This window comes from Homalodisca vitripennis, chromosome 5, assembly GCF_021130785.1.
Source record: "Homalodisca vitripennis isolate AUS2020 chromosome 5, UT_GWSS_2.1, whole genome shotgun sequence".
NCBI classification, from domain to species: Eukaryota; Metazoa; Arthropoda; class Insecta; order Hemiptera; family Cicadellidae; genus Homalodisca; species Homalodisca vitripennis.
In genome coordinates this window covers 101,124,202-101,147,823 of record NC_060211.1, presented here as the reverse complement: position 1 = coordinate 101,147,823, position 23,622 = coordinate 101,124,202, and the positions used below count along the sequence as shown (strand labels likewise).

General features: G+C 34.5%; 1 protein-coding gene across 1 annotated transcript; it reads right to left on the bottom strand.

Annotated features, from left to right (window-relative positions):
- Positions 1-354: 354 nt before the first annotated feature.
- Positions 355-23,160, bottom strand: LOC124362566. The gene is made up of 6 exons (XM_046817185.1): positions 23,003-23,160; positions 9,015-9,134; positions 6,364-6,714; positions 5,918-5,966; positions 4,622-4,895; positions 355-536 (listed from the first exon to the last, which is right to left on the bottom strand). Exons 2-5 carry the CDS (start codon positions 9,132-9,134, stop codon positions 4,822-4,824), a joined length of 594 nt encoding a protein of 197 aa, XP_046673141.1. The 5' UTR covers positions 23,003-23,160; the 3' UTR covers positions 355-536; positions 4,622-4,821.
- Positions 23,161-23,622: the final 462 nt, after the last annotated feature.

Genomic DNA, 23,622 nt, shown 5'->3' with positions numbered 1-23,622 from the left:
GCTATGACCTCACGTGTCTTTTGGTCTCTGCTAACATGATTTATCTCAGGTAGCCAGACCTTTAGGAGCCCTTAGCAATGGAAACTACCTGTTCTCTAAAAACTGTTGACATCTAAGATGCTCCTTGTATTTTCGGTCTCTCTGTATTTTATATGTTCAGTTTTGCTCCTTTGTGCAAAAATGCTCCAAAAAATTCTCCTTTATACAGTGTACCTTACAAAACATTTTTTACTATTATTTTGTTTACAGTTTATAAATTTTATTGAAATTTTCTATTAAGAACGTTAATACAAAATAGTTGTATTACATGACTCGTACACTTATAGGTGAATTGCTATAAATTAAAACACAATATGAACTTATAATTTTTTTTAATAAATAAAGATAATTTGTAAAGTAGAATGAGTGCTGACACCAAACTGCGAGTGGAGCCGCGCATGGTGGTACTGTCACTTCCACAGGCTACCTCTTTAAGGTGTTTACTTCCTCCCGTGGTTTAACAGCTGGTTCACTGACTTTAACGCTGATATTGGGATCTGAAAGAACCAGTTTCTTAGTTATTGTAGAAAATGTATGAGTTTATATCAGCAGTTATTATAACAGATCGTGCATTTTTAAGTTTCGCTTAATCCTGGAAATAGAATTTATTACAATTAACTAGCCATATTTATTCTGAATACCTTTAAAGTTTTTGAACACATATCAGTGTTGAAACAATTATGGTGGAAGTATTTGTTAAAAAATTAATGCCAGAATTTAGAGTCCTATAAATAACTTTAAGCTGTTATTGAAATCAAGGTTTTCTAGAATCTCAACATGTATTTATCGATTTCCTTATTTATGTAAATAAACAAGGTGGAAAATAATCTTTTCTAAAATCTTAATGTTATAATTTGTAGGAAGCTTTCAAGTCAAACTTACTGCATGTTTACGAATAAAAACAGAAAGGTAAACTACTAAATAAGGTAAGTACTAAACAGCAAGATAATTGTTTTAATATTTTTGGAGAAAGGAGGTGGATGAATTGATTGGATATATAAGAATGCAATTAAGTTAAAAAAATTAAGCAGTATTAGTTTAAAGATTACACAAAACAAAAAGAACATATTTTATGAAGAATCTGTATAAAAGCCTAGCAGTTACCAGAGGCTTCATATGCAATTTCATTTTGAAAAACAGGTCACCATGAACATATTCTTTTTAAATGGTATTCCAAATAACCGTGAGATACGTAATAATAAGTGAAAGATATTCCAATCTCTCGATCCATTTTAGATATATACGTTTAATATGGGGTCCTGAAGTCGGAGAGAGAAGCTTTTTTCATAAGTGCCTCTGAAATTCTTCGAATTTCTTTTCAGTATTTTATGATATTTATTGAATAGTTCCTACGGTTTCAGTAATAATGGAACTTTTTTTAGAGGAGATATTTTAAGTCTAAAGGAAGACTAAAATCGAAGTCCTTAGCTTTTTAGTTACCACACTTATGATGTACTGTAATAAACTATGTAATGTATAATTTTACAATAGTTAATTAAATAATATGATACCTGTCAAGTGTAGCTGACAGACGAATGACACCAAATATTCATTGTCGCCTGCTTAAATGTGTATTAATTAATTTTACTAATTATTCTTGACTTGAAAGGTGAAAGCACATTTTTCTATCTTCTGATAATAGGCATATAATATGTTAACCAGGGACCCTAAGAATTTCCGTATATAATTTCAGTACAATCAGTTCAGTATTTTTTACTGTGATGAGTAACACACAGTCAAACACCATTGTATTACTACTGATAGAACCTAGCTCCGGAAATCAAATCTTTTGACCTGGTTCCAAACTCGCAAACCAATCCGATTTACCCCTTTTCGCACGAAGCGCTGACAACTTCAAAATATGAATAAATATATTTAGAAATAAATTTCGTGTAAAATGAAGAAAATTAATCTTTTCAACCGTTCCCGCCTGTCTTGTGACAGACAAGACTGACTGAACCCTTTTGTGAGGCACTAGCACAGTCGAGGAGATGAATCTCATATGATTTTCAGATGTACAGGCAATTCTGGAAATGATAAAGTCGCTATGTAGGAATGATGTCAATACCATGACATCAATTAAGAATGCGGTACTTGAGCTGCAAGAGACAATGAACATAATTTCCGGCTACTTCGTTCTCGGAAGAAAATAAAATGCGAGTTTGGAGAGATGCCGAGAAGAATGAATCTGTTGAGACCTCTGACTGAGGACTTTTGAGGCAGAGAAGCAGAAATAATAATGGCGGAAAGAATTTTTGATCAGGCCCACACAAGGTAAGTCTCCGTGATAAAGGTGACATCTGTTCAGCAGACCTGATCTGGCTGCCAGAAATCAGGAGACGGTACTGACCTATTTGAAGAATCACTGAGAACTCTTCTTGGGGATACTTTTTTAGGAACCTTGAGCTCAGGGAGACGCTGGAGATAAGGAACCTCAACTGTCTTCATTACCTCAGACAAGTTGATGATGCTGTCAGGATTGACCTCATAGATCAATGGTTAAGGATCTTAAATTCTTAGTTTCTACGGGGAGTAGCAGGATAAGTCGAGTGTCGGTTGTCGGTTGTCACCAATAATGCGAATTTTCTGCTCAACATCTGAAGAAGCATATATTTAAAATTAGATGGGCGAGCTGCAGAGTCAGACAAAGGGCTGTAGTGCAGCGTAGTTACAGTTGTCTGTTTTCCGGATACTTTGAATATGCAAAGCCCCTGATTGTAGCAACGAATGTTTTAAATGCATTAGCACAGTACAGCACTCGTAGGGTATTTTAACTGCGTTCTTTGTACCGAGAGGAGTTTGGATCAGGTCAGTGTAACACGCTGCTGGTTAGGTAAGTGCTGAGTTTTTAGGGATGCTCTTGTGAAGGTTGAATCTGCATCCGAATGATTCAAAACCAGATAACTATGGCACAGGTAGAATAGCAATAGCCAACCAACTGCTATCCTGTAAGATCCAAAAAAAAAAAAAAAAAAAAAAAAAAAAACACCGATATCTTCTTCAACGAATTGTACTGAGATAGGGAATCTTCCTTTCAATTCTCGGATATGTTAAATATTTCTACAATATGGGCTACAAATCTAGCTAAAGTAACGATAAAGAATCACGGAAGGGGGAACGGCTTTGATTGGGTGAGAATCGGCTGCTTTCTCATTCAGGTGGTAACTTCCGTCCTCTTGAACTGGGCTGCTCGACGCAAAACCTGAAGAAGGAAGTGCATGCTTAGGAGTCTGATGTGAGTCATCCGACCCGTCGAGTCAGTTTATCGAAGAAAGGACGAAGTTGGCTGAGAAACTGCATTGGTAGCGCGTTTGACGACTGGTAAACATCGTGGGAGATCGAGATGAAAAAGCGATACTAGACTGCACGCCTCATCAGAGTCTGTGGTTGCGCATGGGGAAATCAGGTTTTTCGTGATCCAGTTTCCTTCTGGGCACGGCTATAACCGGTCCTACTTGTATCGGATTGGAGAGACAGATTCCCCTGTTAATAAATGTATCTGCACTATCTTGGTGTGAGGGATGACACCTACCACACGTTACTCAGGACTGTGGTCAGTGGTTCCTTTCGAGAAGGGGTTTGACAGTATTTAAGATCAGCTGACCCCCGTCAGTACAGTCAATGAGATGATGGTAAGCAGGTGAACTAGGACCGTGTTTCACATTCGTCATTACTTCTGCATAACGAGCTAGCTACGCATTACATTACCCGAAGACAAAATTTAGAAATATGTACCAGGGAAATAATCGAGGTTAAATAATGTTTGAAGTAATTTAAACAACGTTTCCAGTTATGTTGTAGTGTGTAATATGTCAAATAAGTCGTAAAACGTCAGATCTTAAAATAAATTTATTGCATGTCTAATATTTGCTCTACACTATCCTTAGTGGGCCTGAAACATATATATATATATATATATATATATATATATATATATATATATATATTGTATATAAATTCTTTTGCGTCATAAAACACAAAAAGCAACAAAAGCATAAGATATTTGTGGTACTACCGTTTATCAGTTTTTGTATTGTTGGCTATTCGCTGAGAACATCAATGTGCGCCATGTCTAAATCAGTAATTTATTATTCCTTTTAATTTATATTGGTGTCATTAGATTTGTGACACAATTCCCTAAACGATGTGATTCTTTTAATCCTTTAGTAAAATTGATGGTTTTTGAGATATTCAAATTATAAAAGTTTTATTGGCTGCCATTTTAATATTACAGATAATATCATGTCTTTTTTTAATAACTGACCTTGTTACACTAAAACATTTGGCCCAAATTTGATAGGATTTAATTTATTAGGTTTTAAGATTTTTTTTGTAAAACAGACAGACAGACATGGTAATTTAAGCGCCGGAAGTATGTAGCCTTGACCTGAGCAATAATATGATCAGTGAGTTATGGGACACCCTGTGTACTGCTAAAGAGCAGTACAAACAAATTTTCTGTTTGGTTGCCTGCGCGATGTTACTCGTACTTCATTATTGCGTACCAGTTATTTGTTTAATATGTCCATAGATGTAAATTAAGATACATTTTGTAAAACATATCTTAAACAATTGATCTTACATTGAAGATGTCATCATAGTTGACCCTCTTTTGGATTACGATAGGCCTGTGACCTTGGTGGGCTCCAGCAGCTCCAGTGGCTCCTTCAGCCACTATTCCAGTGGCTACTCCTCCAGCCTCTGCTCCAGCGGACTTGTGAGCTACAACTGCGGCTTCCGGTACTGGACTGTCAGGGACCGCAGGGCTAGCTTGCTCAGGAGTCACACAGTCTTGTAGACGACAGGATGGCGCGGCTGGTGACCTCTCCTCCTGTGTATCGGCTTTGTTACTGGTCCTGGATACGAATTAATTAAGAACCAGAACTGTACAAAGTGATAATAATAATAAGCTTAGGTATAATACTAATAATAATAATAAGCTTAGTTCTGCGATACAATGAGCGTGCATAGAAACGTCGTTTTGAATCACGTTTCTTGTTCAAGTCATCAACTAGCTGTTAATCACCACCATGAATAAAAAAGCTCGTAAACATTTCGATTTCCTCTTAACCCAGAATCATAAGACTGATTACAAATAATCGTTAGAAACAATGGAGGTGTTTGGGCACTTCCCAATAGAGAGATATATGTGAGCCAAATTACGTTCATGTGTCGCCAATGTAATTTTAAATCATTTTTTAAATTACCAACACGAAAATTCAAACATTATGAAATTGCTGTAAAGCATAGATTACTATAGTAATTATGTTATATTCAGATTATTTCCACTGCATGAATAATACTAATACATGGGGCTTGCTTTAAGGGTGTTTTTGGTTGGGAGAGGAGTGGGAATAAAATATTGACGTAAGTAAATTCCTGTTTTATCATATCGCATATATGGTGAGAAAACAGCTAAGATGGATTTTTAATATTCTAAATGTACATTACGTCAACTTGAAATATAATATATTATTCAGACTTTATACAATGGAATAAGTATGCGTAATATGTAAAACTAAATGTTATTTTAATTAAATAAATAATTGTATTTCTTATTTTGTTGTTCATTAATAATTATTAGGTCGTTTTCAATTCTTACTATTACAAATTTGTATTGCTTTGAATGGTATAGTTCATTTCCTCTTTGTGAAATTTTTGAAATTATAACATATGCATTTATAATGGGTCCAAAATCTGGTTAACATAGAATTCCTGACGTCATGGCACCCAAATTGAATAAAGGAAGGCCAATTCCCGTAGGAAATCCCAAGGAAATGTGTGAGCGTAGCGAGCTGGGATTTACACGTGAAGCGTACAGACAGTAATTACAGTCTGCTAATCAAAATAATGGTGAGTTAATTACAAACGAACTGACCTCTGTTGTTCAGATAAGTGTTGACAGCTTGCAGCACAGATATAGGGATCTGAAACAAAAATTAGTTTTACAAAAACTCAGGATATGTCACTTTTTATGTCTAACCACTATCTAAATCGTGTTTTCAAGCAAGAAAAAACAAGTCAATGTAAATTTCTGTGATAAATTTTTTTCTAAAATATTCAATAAATCTGTCCTTAAAAAGATAATCACTGTAAAGATAAAACAACAACTGGAATTTTTCTCTTAGGATTGTTTGGGGAAGTTCCACTTACCAACACTAAGGGTGGTGTATGAAAGGCATCTCGTATATACACCTGACCCTTCTCCTTAGAATGGGAGGATCCCATTTGAAACATGACTAATACATGATGAAAATGCGACATAGTGATAATTTTATCACGGCCTTTATAGGTACCGTACAGTAAGTAATTGCAAAATCTCACATTAAATATGTTGTCGAAGAGTCCCGGGCCGTACTGGACGGGCTTGTGGCCACCTGTGGGTTTATGGTGGACGTCGACATCTCCGGTTGTGGCTGCAGCCCCCAGGCCACCTGTGGCCGAGCTTGAGGCCACTGAGCCACCGAGGCCAGCGCTGGCGCTCCCATGGGGCGAGTCGGCGTTAGCGAACAGCCCTCCCGTGGTGCCTGAACCTCCCAATCCCGCGCTGGCGCTCCCATGGGGCGAGTCGGCGGCAGCAAATAACCCTCCAGTGCTGCCTGAACCTCCCAATCCCGCCTTGGCTGAGTACCCGCCAAAAGATGCTGAAACCACCGTGGCCTTTTTGACAGGAACCTACAAATGAATTGCAATTTAACAAATTTTAGAAGGAAACACATTATTGGAGGGTAACTTTAGTATACTTATTGATATGTTTTCAAACGTTGAATGATACACTTTGCCGGCACAAGTGTAAAGGTCACTTTAAGTGGCCGTTATCTTTAAAATAAAGCATTATCCAACAGTCATCTCCCGCAGTAGACTGGATTTATCGAATTACCCTTGCAACCCAGAATCTAGACATTTGCAGTTAGTGATGTGCCGCTCCTGGACATCCATGAGGTTGCTCAGATTTAAGTGACACATCGGGTTTTGTTATGCCCAGTGGTAGGTTCAAGTGGGAGGTATAAACCAGCCAGAAGTGATCCCTGCTGGGAATTAAGTTAAAACGTGTTAGTTTGGGTTGGAGGCTGAAGGGCTCACCCTTTCAGGTGTAGCGGATTGTTTTTCTCCTTCTGGCTTCATTGATTTTACAGAGAAATTACGCGTGGTGGTGGTTCTCATGCTAGAGAGCACATGTTTAATTAAAAAAATGTATTATGATTAAATTTGTGAAGTGCCAGTTGCAAATTATATAATTTATTGCGGTTAATATGTGAATCTACTTTATACTAATAATTATTTTGTGAACGAACATGCATTACACTAGTCATCAGAGTCACATGTTCAAGTAAATTAAATTGGTGATTGTAATTACTTGGAAATACATAAAATAAATGTATATGAAAGAAATATCAAAATCAAGTAATCTACTCATCATATTTATAACATTTTACAAAAATCCAAACAATTACATGCAGTTAACTTAAACTATTAACTAAATTCAATGACATTGGTTTTCAACGTAAGCAGTGACCACGTGTACCAGTTAACATAACCTCACTTTGAAAACTAGGAACTACGTCAATAGACAACGTGAGTCAAATAACTCAACCAACATCGGGCATCCATCTAATCATCACCACATTAGGATCAACGTCATATGGCTGAACTTTGCTGAACCGCAACATATGGCATACAAAGTATGGGGCAGTTTACAACAATTATTAAACCCGCCGATGCTGAACTTCATCGTGGAAGCGGGACCAACGTGGGGCTATAAAATAAAATTCCCACAGCTGGACTATTATCATTGTAGAGTGACTAATATGCCTTGAGCCAAAAGAGCTATAAAACCTTTAGACCTTAATTTCAATAACAATAAATATTTAATAGTCTTTTAAATCGTATTTACAAGTTTAAAGTAATTTTTTTAATGTTTAAAATTATAGTTAGATTAAGTATATATATATTAAAAACCTGGAATTTAAAAAATTGGACGATTTTTAAAAATATTTAAGAATTTTTAAATAAAAATATTGAATAGTTATTAAATTTGTAAAATGAAAGGTATCTAAATATATTTTAATAACACTAAATAATTTAAAAATATATGGGCCTTGTACTTATAGGCATATTATGTGCTAATAATGAAATTATAAATTAAAATTGTTCCACGTGTTTTTATCAATGCACAAATGTAACTGCGGAAATCTTCCTTCGTAAAATAAAGTTTTTAATTTATTTATTGTTATCTAAATGGACATTGTATATGGGACAATGTCGACATTGGTTTATTTAATGAAACAGCCACCTAAAACTGAATGTTTAATATTAACACACACCACAATTGGTCTTGTACGGTGTGAGACTTACCTATAGTGAGACTTACAAGATATGTCAAGAAAGATTTTATATGTAGACTTTAAATTTTGCCTGAAACTTTGTTTCTACAAGAATGAGTTACGTAATGTGTTATTTATGTGTCAAATGTTTATCTGTCCGTAGAACATCTCCAGAATTAAATAAGATGTAGATCTGAAATTTTGCATGCAACCTCAGCTAAGCTTGTTTACAACACGTGGTGTAGCGTACATCTTACTTTGTACATAATACGAGCAAAACAATATATTATAAATAACAATTTTTTTACTTGTTGGTTAGTTATTACTTTTAAAAACGGTACCCTAATAGGTGAAACACCTTCCTAAATAGAGAAGGTAAACCTAATCTAAAGGAATATCTCTATTACCTATTCATTCTAACCGTTAAAGTCGTCGTTATGGCATTCATCCTCATTGCTTATCGATTGTTAAAAGCACTCTCAGATAAGATCGGAATTAGTGGTACGATTTTCTAGGTTATAGGATATACCCTAGGGCCTCAAGGGTGTGACGCGATTTTGATCAATAAACAGCTGTCTAATTGGTCCCTACTGAGCCCTGGAGAATTTCCTTCCACCTCGCGGAGTATCCAAGGTTACATAGAGTACGTACAAGATCCGGTTCTGTGTCGATGACAACCGCCTTGAGGTGGTTGGGCAGCGCACTCACGTGGACCGTCACCACAACCAGGACCAGGGTGGCTAACGTTATCTGTCTCCCAGCGTACATCATCTGCAACACAAGTTACCACTTAGAAATACTTTGACTGCGTAACACGATGAGCTTCTCATGTTACAGAAAACATTTAATTCAATCCAATAGTAAAGTGTATCTTATCGAGTGAGTAGGTGTTTGTTTAGAATGCTCTAATTCTTTAAAGATCAGCTGGAAATTGGTATTTGGTGGAGTGTACGAAATGTCTTAAATAGCATTCATTCACTTCAGTTTTTATATTTTCGTGTCTCCAGGATGAGAATATTGACCTCCCCAAACGTTTAAACACATTACTCGATTTATACAACACATTTAGTTCGTTATAGTCACTCCTCGATATCCTCCAGAAATGTCAAGCACTCCGTAATTAATTATGCACAAGAGTACTGAATACAATTAAGTAGTAGACAATACAGCCAGATTTTTTAATATTTTGTAAATATAAATAATACACATGGATTAGTACATATCAATAATGTTATACTCCGAAGATCATGTACTTCATACAGAGAAGATAAAGTGTACCCAAGAATCTTCATCTGGTATTACTGCTTTCCAATTCACACGTGTTACACTTTCGTACTTGATATATAAATTTGTTTAAACTAATTCAGGATTTTGACTATGAGTGTAAACGATGCGACGTCTTGTAATGCTTATTAATTTTATATTAGCTTTAATAGCCAAATTTAGGAATCAAATCTTGGTGGGGCAATAATAAAACGTAATGAGAATTACTTATTTATTAAACTAAGAAAAGCGCTCAGGTTTAGTTTTCAGTTCAAATTTCTTTACGTTTAATTTAGCTGTATATATCTCAAATTATCTCTTTATGGTAGGCAACTTGCTTCAAAATATTGATTTTTGAATGAGACTTTATTTGCTGGTTTTCATACAATTTATTCGTAAATTAAATTCCACTTTCAGCAAAATAAGGTACAATGGAATACAGTAGAACGTACTTCGTTTGCTCCAAGTCTAGTGAGTTCATCCCATCACACCTAGAATGCACTAGTAGTCCTGTCCACCATATAGCACCAGGAATAAACAGTGAAAAATCTATTTGAATTCACTGATTTCTTCGTAAGCATATTAATATAAATAATTATTGAATAAATAAAATAGAACGTTTAATGAATGATTAAAATGGATTTTTTAAAGTTTTTGAATATTGGATAGTTTGATATTATTAGACACATCATTCTATTTTGTAATTTTCACCCCTAATAAGTTTAAACCAGAATATAAAGAGTATTTGTCATTAAAAGTGTCTTAAAGCCAAAATATAGCGAAGAGATGTCTGATATGTAGGTAACTGCAGCATCATCTCTTCCGCCCAATCAAACTACGATATTCCCAAGTACAGTTGTACGATATTGCCAAGTACAGTTGTACGATATTGCCAAGTACAGTTGTACGATATTGCCAAGTACAGTTGTACGATATTCCCAAGTACAGTTGTACGATATTCCCAAGTACAGTTGTACGATATTCCCAAGTACAGTTGTACGATATTGCCAAGTACAGTTGTACGATATTGCCAAGTACAGTTGTACGATATTGCCAAGTACAGTTGTCCGATATTGCCAAGTACAGTTGTCCGATATTCCCAAGTACAGTTGTACGATATTGCCAAGTAAAGTTGTACGATATTGCCAAGTACAGTTGTCCGATATTCCCAAGTACAGTTGTACGATATTGCCAAGTACAGTTGTACGATATTGCCAAGTACAGTTGTCCGATATTCCCAAGTACAGTTGTACGATATTCCCAAGTACAGTTGTACGATATTCCCAAGTACAGTTGTACGATATTGCCAAGTACAGTTGTACGATATTCCCAAGTACAGTTGTACGATATTCCCAAGTACAGTTGTCCGATATTGCCAAGTACAGTTGTACGATATTGCCAAGTACAGTTGTACGATATTCCCAAGTACAGTTGTACGATATTCCCAAGTACAGTTGTACGATATTTACAATTTTTCTTCGTATTTATCGTTCCTTAACCATCCACAATTATAATCTTAGTCAAGGTCCATTTCGTGCCGCTTACTCTGATAGTTCAGTAAGGCACCGGTAACCAAATCCGGTATCGTTTGTTCTATGGGAACTAAGTTGCTGTTTTTATTTAGCTCCATGGCGCAGCGATGTGGCGAGCCTTACATTAGTGTAGAATTTAGATGACAGGTAAATGGTTCTCTAGAAACTGGCAAAAAGTTGACCTTGGCCCGTGGAGAATCCTGTTTAGCTGGTGACTTGGACATCTTCAGGTCTGTGGGGTCAGTCGCCGCGCCTCGGCGCGCCTATATTCGTTGGGTAGGCTTTTAACAGCAGAGGAGTAGCATGGCTTTTAAAAGCTGTATTTCCTAGTTTTTATCAGTCTATTACAAAGGAACTGTCTCAGTCGCCAAGTCCGTGACGACGCCTATATAGAATGTCTATGCTTTTGACAACAGTTGCAAAGTAGAAAGAATGTTTAAATAATGTTTAATGTTACGTTTCAAAGGTTTTATCGGCCCATTGATAAAGCGATTACCAGTTGTGACAAGTGATACCTGCATTTAACATACTAAATGTGGTAAATTTATTAAATCATTCTAACAATTATTATTATATTTTATTTTTATTTTATTTTTTTATTTTATTTATTTCCACGGCAATCGCCACTTTTACAATACCATTACATACATGTACATGAAATAATCAATAAACTATAAAATACAACAACAATATCGAACAATTTCAATGCAAAGACTATAATATATAACAAAGTACTATTAAAAAAAGGCGAGTAAAAACAGAAAATAGGTATAGTTGAAACAGAATTATAGAGTGCCATATACTAATTTGATGATTTCTTCTCGAAATCTAGCAGGGCTGGTGGAGAAGAAGTCAACAAGATGTCCAATCCCATTATGATCATGAAATCCATCATCAGAAGTACACACTTGAACTTTGTATGAAAGTTATTAATATATTCATACACTTAACTCTGTGTTGATAATAATAACCTAAAACTTTGTTTGCAATAAACTCCAACCTTTCGTGCTAGACAATGGATTCTGACTCTCCATCGAATATCAATAACAATTGTATTTATTTTTGGCACTTGCAATGAATTCTTTATACAGCACGCCACCTGTATTTCTTACTTAGTTACTTACAAGTAGATTCATTTTTGTGAGAGGGCCTCTTCATCTTTTTGAAGAATTATTAACATCGTAATGGTCTCCATGTAAATCAGCGTTATTTGTCATACATATATTTACTTATAGTTACTTACCAGGTTAAGTGTTAGAGAGGGCTTCTTAGCCCTAACTTCGCCTGGTAAAATAAGACATTCTTTACTTTACTTTTACTTTTACTTATATTTTTTAAATAAATAAAAGACGAAATGTCAAAAATATACGACATTATTGTCAATACTACAAGTGCAAAAGCATGTACAGCTTCCGGGTCTTTAATGGTTTATTTCTCATAGTTATAAGAATTTTAATTTTCATTAATTGATTATGTACTCGTAGAAGTAGCAAAAGTTTACAAAACCAATCATGTTAAGGAATTTTTCTCCAAATTATGTTTATTTTAGATTTTCGTAGAAACGTGAACACAACCTTCAGATTCCCTAAAACCTAAATAACAATAATTTAATGATAAAATATGTCATTGTATTCCATCGAGTTTTTTTTTATTAGTTAACGTATAGCTTCATTTTTTGAACATTTTTGTAATGGTAGAGACCATACATTTTCATACATTATACGAATTTATACTAGTTTTAAAACGTTTAGAAATCTACACGACTTATACATTTCGTGCAGTTATTTATATTTGTATTTTGCGATTCCTATGATAAAAAGAAACAATACTGTAGAGAAACTTGTAACGAGTAAAGAACAACTTAATTAATCAAACAAGGGTTACGAAACAGACCGGTTTGGAACACTTACTTTGAATTAATGCGCAACTAACCTTGAATATTCCTAACACGGTGTAGTAAACAATAATAAAAATTGGACATACTCGGGGAGGCAAGCACTTTTATTAAACTGTACTAATCGTAACTTTAAAATGGTTTATGTTTCATAATTTTATGACCTAATAATTAAGGGTGTAAAAGTGTTTGAAATGTACATTTTTTTTTCTTATCGGGTAAAACTCAAGGTCATTTCATTACAGGCTTTTAATCAATGTTTAATATTCAAACCGTCAAACACGATGCGCTTAACTTTGTGCCGTACCTTACTTTGTGCATCGGTGTATTCAACGAAGAACCAGACACAACTCTCAGTATACAAACATAAGAACAAATAATTAAAAAGTATTAGCATTCTTGCGTTAGGCTACTGAAGTAGAGTACTTGTATTCTTAGTATCAATCAGTGATATATTAATAACGTCATCCCTTTCTATTCCAGGTGATTTGTTTACAGCCTGTTCCAATTCGTTTTACATAAACATAAATATAATTGATATTTATGATAATATAACGTTAAATTAGTTTTTCTATCAAGTATAGTAATAGATAAATTAAAATGTTCAACGCTAAAATAAAATAAGTTTTTTAAGTTTTTAAAATAAAAGAATACTTCTTACAAAATAAAGAATATGTAAACTAAATATTTCTTCTACAATTAAAGCTATAAAAAAAGAACATAGAACACACAGTTTTAACACCTTATTAATCCACTGTTATTTTTAATAAAACCTTTATTAATTTGTATAAAAATTCTTAAAGTAGAACATTTATGTCGAAGGTTTTATGAGGATTTATTTCATACTTGGGAATTTATAAATTTAAAATACCCTTCTCAAAAACAGAATACTAAAAAGTACAGTTTATTAACAAAGTATTAACATAAGGTCAAACCTTTAACTTGAAAATAAGGTGTAAAATATACAAAACTCGAAGTAAAGATAACAAATAGTTTCTTGAAAGATAATTCGACATTGGGCTTAAGCATTTATTTATAAACTAAAAATACACGTGTCAAACTTACAGACTAATAAAATGGATAAACCTTCTTCAAAATTTTAACGTTTTTAGAAGTCAGAATTCCAACCATTTAACAGAAATAAAGAGGTAACAGCACTGTGGGATTTTTCTATATAAAAGTAATTATCTACCTATAAAATGTTTTTTTCTAAAAACGATTTGCATTTTAACTACCAGCTAATGCGACCTCCAGTGTACCCTATAACGTTTTTGGAAATCGTCTACGAAAAGGACGCTGCTAGCACTGTATGTGCAGTGTTTAAACGTTTGGTTTCCGGATGTTGGCAATGAAAGGGATAAGGAGTTTCACTCTTTTCAGCCTCATCTCGGCGTCTATGGAAGCTATTCGTATAAGCTCCCATGGATCGTATGGTGCTTGGCGATTTTACATTGCAATAAGCGTAGAAGTTCAAGGTCATCGGTAAAAAAAATCATTACTTATTGCTGTGTCGGACACACGCTAAAGCTTCCAATTTGAATAAATTTTATCTGTTTAAGAACATGTTTGAAAATTTAAATGATTGAATTCATCTTCTAATTATGATGCAGAATAAGCAACGCATCACAGTCACGCAGCTGATTTATAATTGGGTCTATATATCTTAACCGTGGCATCAAAATTACCGGCTAACGAACACAGGCAATCATCACAAATTACTGGCAGTGTTGCCAACCTACTGGCCGTGAGGCTGCGGGATTTCCGAGTTGTCACGTGAATAATGAATGCCTATGCCAATGCAAAAAAACAGGTCTGCGTCTGTGGATGACCACAACTTTTGGTATAAGGTATGTTATTGAAGAGGGTAGCTTGATAAAACGATAATAATGTTATTGTAATTTTTAAATCAATAAATGTACAAGACTATTATTTCCATTCATCATATGTTTTGTTTGATTGCATAAGAATAGGAATATAAGGGAATGAATCTGACAAGAATAAAGGTATGTATTATATGTAATATGCTACATGTATTGAAAAATTGTAATCGAATCGGATATATTTCTTGATATTGTTAGATTATACTATTATTTAGGTGTTGAGCTTCAGCCTAAAAAACTACCGAAAAAATTTCTTCTGATGAAGATACTTGGCGTTTTATGGCAGTAATTAAGCTACAAAATTGTATTTCAGGCAGACAGTATTTTCTGTCGTATTTTGAGTTTTAATCTTAAAACTTATATTGAGAAAATTAAAAAATATATAATGCCCAATGGCAGATGATTATATGAAGCCAATGCAATTAGATAATGTAGGCTATGGCGGTAATTGTATCTGTAAGTAACTACTTACAGATAGCCTGAATGCTAATAGACCTTTAAACTTACAGAAGTATTACACGCCTTAATAGCATGTCTTATTGGGCTGAGGTTAAGCATATTAAGCATTCTAGAACTCATAACACTTCGATTTACTTTCTAAATAAATACAATTTTTCCCTCAGTCACTGAGGTTACTGAATTTCTCTTCTGCTTCATCAGCAGACTGGTGAACGCCCCAACTGGTGAAACCAAACTAAGCAGTAAGCTCGTAATTTGTGGCCATCACGTAAATACAGGTCTATACAACACAAGGCTAATTGTGGCGTGCCGCAAGGACACTCCTTCGACCTGTTTTCTTGTTTTTGAACATGCTATTGACCTCGCGTAACACACAGCTTTTTTCGTTTTCTTCAATGCACTGTTATTATTAATAAAATATTAAATTTTTTATAAAATATATTTAAATAGAATACTTTGTAAATGATTAGATAGCCTACTGAAGACATGATACAGAAGACAAACGCGGATTTCCTGCCACACTGACACACTTGCTGTAGGTTACAAGGACCACAATGGTTGTCAGCTGTTACAGCATAGATGTGAAAGTTCCAGGTGTTGAATCATCTGATCGTCAGCTGATAGTTACTGCTCTGCGCCGCCATGTGCCACGTCATAGCGTCAACAACAATTTTATGGCTATAAAACCTCTATTTCAGTTTCCTGCTTACATACTGTGTTACTGATTTGTTGAGCAAAGTTGTTTTTATCATCATACCTGTGTATTTCCAATGATCATTAGATATGTCTAAAGTAAGATATTGTTGTTAAAGCTTATAATGCTTTTAATGCAGAAATACCTAGAATTACCTGTTGCTACAAACTATATTGGAAATAATTTAAAGCATACGAACATTAAATATAGTGTACTTATTTATTGCAAATACAAGCCAACTTTAAAATTAGTTAACTGTTTCGTTTTTTTACATGCAATGGATATTTTCAGAACATTTATTTTGTATGTAAATTTATTTTAAATACTTGGTACTCGCGTTTACATAGTCACATATTAAATGTTTGGAGTGAAAGTCGAACTGAAATCTTCGACTCAAAACATAGCCATAGCAATCGAGAAACTTCCGTTATTAAAGAGGCGGAGTTAGGACTATAAGGCCCTCTCTACCACTCAACCTCATATTGTATACAGTAAATTTACATTAGTTTAATATACAATTGTGGTGAATTATCACCTTATTCTTTAAATAGAAAAAAACAAAAATGCTTGGCCTATACAGAATTAAATGATCTTAAATTAAAAATCTATATATTTAAATGAATACTTAAAATATAAAAGAAAAACTTTATACATTTTATGATAAAAACAACATGAAGAACAAGAAGCAAGAAACATTCAATCGCTCTATCACACCGATTGACCACATGACCACAAGCAGCACCACCTGTCACCACCACAAGCCTCCCAGCAGCAAGCCCCTAACCCTCGCCCCGAAGCGAGCACGGTCCTCAATACATCTGATATCATCAAGGAAAGCGTTCCAAATGCGACAAGCATGAACATTAAAGGACTTATTAAAATTTGTTGAACGATGAATTGGAATATGAAACTTTGTTTGCTGTAAAAAGTCACTAATAACTGTAAACATGAACAATTGATTAACAAACTACGAGTACCAACGTTACAATACCTGCATTAACCTGGCCTGATTATCCACAAAACACAACATTTACACATTGCAATTGTCAATGTGAAATAATTTTAACAAACAGATTATAAGTAGGCAATAATAAGCCTTAAAAACCTTAACTTACAAGTATATGATGATGGATTCTTTGAATACAAAATGTACATTGTACAAATAAAATCTACAAAAGTGGTAAAAGGCTTTTTTACTTATATCAAGCCCTTTTCGAGGCTACATTTATAATAAATCTGATTATAATCAGATGAAAAAGAGAAGAAAATGATGGATCTTGTATAACGAACTAATTCATATAACTGTCAAGGACAACACAGCTGAGGTGGCTGGCCTCGTATACCCACATACAACTCGACCGGGTTATTACATTACATTACACCAGCGTTTTAGTGGGAATACAGTAATGCAACATTACCTTGAATGTAATTTGGGTCATTGTTCTGTTAGCACTAGTAATAATATTGGTAATACAGGGATATAGTGGAAACAAACAGATAATAGTTTGTATACGTAAAATACTGGGATATGTAATAATTTTTACAATTTATTTATTGAAGGTATTCTCTATTGGAGTTAATAACATAAGAATCAACGAATATTATAGACTTAATATTTTGCATTAAACTTTATGCAAAGGCAAGATTTAGTTTGTTGATAGTTTATGTCTCTCTATGAGATTTGGCTGAACGCTAGTGAAACCTATCACTCAAGAACGAATTGAATTGTTGCCTGCACAGGTTAGAAGTTCGATGGTGGTGCATTTCTCTCCACGAGATGTAACATAACGTTAGCAATGCCTTTTCCTCAAAGGGAATAGCTCGAGAAAGAATTTAGAAATATACTTTAAATTATTGCGTAAAATTTAATTTCTACAAATGGAAGTACGAGACTTGACTCTTCTTGGGACGCATCACTATTCTTTTCTTGGGAAAGCCTATTAAGTAACGCGTTGTCTGGCGTACTCCTTAGCTTTATATACAAATATAACATACGGTGAGTTCAGTACGGTTTAAAACAAAATTGTATTTTAAAACAAAACAGTTTTAAATAATAAATAGTAATTTAATTAACTGTTTTACCATAATATACTTTTATGTTGATATTCTTTCTAAAATGATATATGCAGGATGTTCCTAAAAATATCGTACAAAAAATCCAACAAAGGATGTGACAAAAATAATCGTAGATAGTAGTAATTAACGTTACAATTGTGTCAGGTGTCAGGCTCTGCCTTCAGCCTCCAATGTTTGTATTACGAAGGAGGTGTGATAAGTTAGTGACTTTTGGAATAAAACAATTTTTCGACAAATCAACATTTTATTGATCCAGCCTTTTTTCTAATTATTTTATTCCCTCTAAATAATAGGTTTTCTCAAGACTCTCAAAATAGGCGTTTGTTTCAGTAATGACTTCTTCATTCAACCCAAATCTTTTTGTTTGGAAACAGGAAATAGTCGCAGGGGGCTACATCTGAAGAATATGCCGGATGCGGTAGCCCAATTCATGAATTTTTGCCATCGTGACTAGACAAGTAGGCTATACACACGTGCATTGGTGGAATAGCACTTTCTTCTTCGCCAAATGCGACCCTTTTTTCTTCAAATCAACGTGGAATCTTTCCGAAAACTATGAATAATATTTGCTGGTGATCGTTTTACCCTTCTCAAGTTAATCGATGTGAATGATACCCCATGCATCCTAAAAAAACTGTGGCCATGTCCTTGTTGGCTAACAGACTCACCTTGGCCTCCGTTGGTCCACGTTCACCCCTGGCAACCGCTATTTCGATTGTTTCTTGGTATCTGGCATGTTGTGATGGATCCATGTTTCGTCTCAGTTACAGAACGGCTCTAAAACTCGACCAGATTACGACTGAACATCGCTAAAGTGGTCACACGGTTGCGCTTATGGTCGAGTGTGAGCAATTGCGGCACCCATCTCTCGGAGAGTTTTTTCATCCAAATATTCGTGTAAAATGTGATGTACCCATTCAGTTGAGATACCTACAGCATGTATGAGCCAATCCACGCACTTTCATCCTCCGATCGTCCAATATCATTCCATGGATATTATCGACGATTTTCGGCGTGATCACTTCTTTTGGGCGACCTGAACGTTCACTAGTGCTGATACGACCACAACGGAAATCTGTAAACCACTTCTTAACCATCGGAATTGAAGGTACCGAGTCCCCGTAGTATTCATCAAGTCTTTCCTTAATGTCAGTGATGAACTTTTTACATAATCAGCACACAAAATTCACTTATTTTCCATTTTCGTGAAAATTGTCTACTTTGAACGGCTATGAAACACCAACTGCACGACGCAGCTTGCTCAAAATTAGAAAGTTGTCCACTGATAGAGCTGACTGCAGCATTGGTGCATTTAAAGTTACTGCGAAGGAAATTCAAAAAGTCACTGGCTTATCAAACCGCCCTCGTATAATGCAAACGTTCCATGCGCTACTGCATGTGCCGTGGCACTCTTTACAATTTATGAAATAAACAAGACGAGACAATATTGGTTCATTATTTTAACGTCATATAAATACCCAGTTTGAATGCTAACCAGGCAGTTTGAATTCTAACCTGGTAATATCTTTTATTGAATTTTAGTTACACATGAGATAAATCATTCATACGGACGAGGTGTACTGAGATCCGGGGATTATTTAAATTAGTTTTGAGGTCCGACGCTAGGGCTCGTTTCGTAACTTCTTTGTTATCGTTTAGATACCTACCATCTGAGTCTCTCACTCCACAAAGGACAGTTCGAGTGCTCACTTGCCTCAATCTATTCCATTGAATGAGTTATTTCTAATACGCTGTAGAAGTTAAGTGTTTAGTTCAAGTTCGTAGAATATGAATCTATTTTTTGCCTTCCTCATTGTGTTAACATTTAATTCTAACTAATAGTAATACAAAATCAATTAAACACTATTTTTCACTATTATCACAATTACAAGTTTCTTTACTTGTTACTTTTTTGTTAATGAATGTATGACAAATTCTGCCACATCATACTTTCAACTTAAAAACAACTTATAACAATGGAGATGTTATGGAGCTCAGAACAGCTGTGGATAAACGAATCGTAGATAAAATATAATAATTATGAGTGCTCCAGTTTATTATCCTGCCATTGCGACCAATAACACGAGCTCTGGAGCGGCGGCCGTGTCCAGACTCCAGGCTCTTTCCCAACCGTCTACTGTCACGTGAGGCAACGGTTTTATGGCTTGCACGTTGATTATACGTTTCCGCGAATTGCCTAACTACAGCTTGGTGCCTAGTACTTGGTGCTCTAGGGGTCAGTGACTCCGCCACTAATGTAGTACCAACAGCGTCATCAGTTCAAGTGATGAGTTCTAGTGAACCTTCTTCGTCTGCATAGCAATGAACACTGTTTGCTCAATCTAATAGTGTCTGTATGTGTGTTCGAGGGTATATTAGTCAATCACGTTAGAACTACTGGACATAAGTATTGAAATGTTTATATGTACATTCTTAGGGTCCCTGGTTAACACATACGCCTATTCCCATTTTCAATATAGCTACGCCCCACTGGTATTGAAAACTCCCTTTTTGGATTAATGAGCACATAATAAATGTGTTTTTGCAACACACTTTCCTTTTTAATCGTTATAGTGTGACATCATATGCTTAATTAATTTAAGTGTAATTTTAAATTTATTTACGTTTATTATTTAAAGCATAAAGTAAACTTAACAATAATCACTGATGAACATGCAGGTTATCTAGGTAGTAAAGTATGAAGTTTTAGTAAAACTATACTTTTAATTGTAAATGTTACCAAATATTAAGTATGGAGTGTTGTTTGATAATTAGTGTAATTCAGGTACCAAAAACAAAGTTACTATTTAACTGATACAGATTTAAAGACAAATCTTATAAAACAAATCATAGTTGTTTTTGACTGAAATAGGCCTTTTAGACAAACTCAACTATGACGCCAGAAATACCTTAGACCGGAATCAAATACAATAGCCAAAGGTATACACTTTTGCTCGAAATAGGTATCTCAGACCTGTGTACATGTATATATTCTTGATCGAGACACGAATGCAAAATCAACTTCCGTTTCAAAATGACAGCCCCGTTAATCATTACATCATGAGTTACTGAACAGCTGAGAACTTCGACTTTAGGATGCATCCGCGCTGGCCTAAAATAGTTCAATCGTTTCTGAAATCGTTTATCCTGAAATATTGGAGAAAACTTCTAATTAATTCACTGTACTTATAAAAACTGTTTCACTCTCAGACTTGAGGGCCCGAAAACACTTTTCATTAAACTTAAATATAAAATGGATCAGAAAATAAGAGTATTTTTCAGTATTTATCATCTAACTCAGAAGTGTTTAGAATACGCCATTTAAAGGAAATTTGCCCACGATGAACCTGTTTTTCAGTAGGATATTGCTTGCGAAGCCGCGGGTAAATGTTAGTAGGTTGTAAAAGTTATTCACATATTAAGGGCGATAAAACAATTTTATAACGGTTTCAGCACCATTAAAATTCGTAGTTGAATCATTCAACCAAACATAAATTTTAACGTTTTGATGTGTTTTCTTAGCGAACGACAGCAATTTGTTCTGTGTGTTAGTTAACTCTGTATATCCAAAAGTAGTATAAAACAGATATTCAGTAATTTACATCACATTAATGTGTAATATTTATTGTAATAGCCTCATTATGTTACTTTTCATTTCCTAAAATACCTTTTTTTAATATAACTCGTAATTTTTAGAAAAATTATTTAAACGATTTTACATTAGTTATTTTATCAGAATAATCAGTTAGTTAAACATCAATTGATTGATGACATAATTGTTTATTTAGAGACACAATAGAGCCTTCTTAAAGTCGTGATGTTGTCTGCCAGTTTGTTTATTTGTCTGTCTCTCCGTCCTTGCGATAACTCTCATCACTCTTAAGTGAAAGGTCCAGTAGATTTGAGGCTATTGCCTTTGGGGTCAGAAGGTCAAAATTCAATGCAAAAAAGAAATTAAACATTTTTACTTTGTCCTTACAGGTAACCATGACGGCAATGGGAAAATCGCGGAATAAACAAATGTATTAACAAATTGAGTACCTAGAATGATATTACATTTTATCACGTTACGTATTAACCCATGTGATGCAGTTACTTTGCTGGATTTGTTGGTAACGTTCGTTATGTTCTGTCGGATCCTCCGATACTACATGGTATTGGTTTACTTTATTTTAATTCAGTTTAATCCTCAGGGGTTCCTAAGCTGTGGTAACCATGCATGGAAGGTATTATAATAACCAATAGTTTTAGAGACTTCAAAAAGACTTTCGCTATCACTCATATCTTATTGTCTAAATAAATATACAAGTTTTATTTGTATCGGCATGTTAGTTTATTTAAATGTATACATCATTGTGCGCTATTAGGCCATAAAAAAAAGTAACAATGCTCTGTTATGAAATATCCATTTAACCTCAATTTTAATTCGTAATACTGGACATGTGTTATGGAAAAGTGTACCTTGTGTTGAAATGATAGACATGTTTTAATACCTAAGGCTATTCAATGGCCCAATAATTTATATATATATATATATATATATATATATATATATATATATATATATATATATATATATATATATCATTAAAAGGAATTGCAAATGAAATAGTTAAATTATATCTCTGTTATCAGGACAATGGGTTTTAAATGCTTTTGTGAATATATCCTTAAGGTTATGATAAGCTTATCATAATTTAGCTAAATAGGAGTAAAAATATTTTAAGAGTCTTTATATAAATCCGAGTCTCTAAACTGGACTCTTTAAGGTGGAGACCTACGTGATGAATGTATGTCATAATGGATGTCAATAAAAGCCAAATAAAGAGCTGGAAGATTACCTTGTAACTGAGGAGAAAGCCGCACTCAACTGTTGAAGTAGTGGAAGTGCTGCGACTGCTGCCTGTCCCTCCTGGGCATCCCCTCTTCTCCTGCCAAGGCCTCCTGAATACCGCCACCGTCACCTGTGCGGAGCTTCCTCCCTACTTTGCAATCTTTCCCGTCATTACGTGCAGATAGTGCATGTTAATCTGCGGGAAAATCTCAACTTAATTCTTTCATTCTTCTGGTGAGAGAGTACATAAATACAGCATAAGTACAGAACGATATGTTCTAACAACACCGAGTAGAAGCCAGACCACCTCCTAGACTACTTTATTGCGACGTGCTTTAGTATCGTCGTGTATACAAACAAATCCTCCTCCAAAATATTTTAATGTAGAATATGTATTATGTACGTACATGTAAATACCCGTTAAAATCGCAATACAACCTAAAATAATAATACAATTTATCATAAATCATCTAAAACAATATTAAATAAAACAAGAAGTAACAAATTAATAATCAACAAATGAGTAGTAACAAAAAACACAAAACCTGTATTAAGTTTACCCTACAGACTAAACTACTTGTAAATGAGTAAATGTTACACGGAAATGACGGAAATATTACATATATA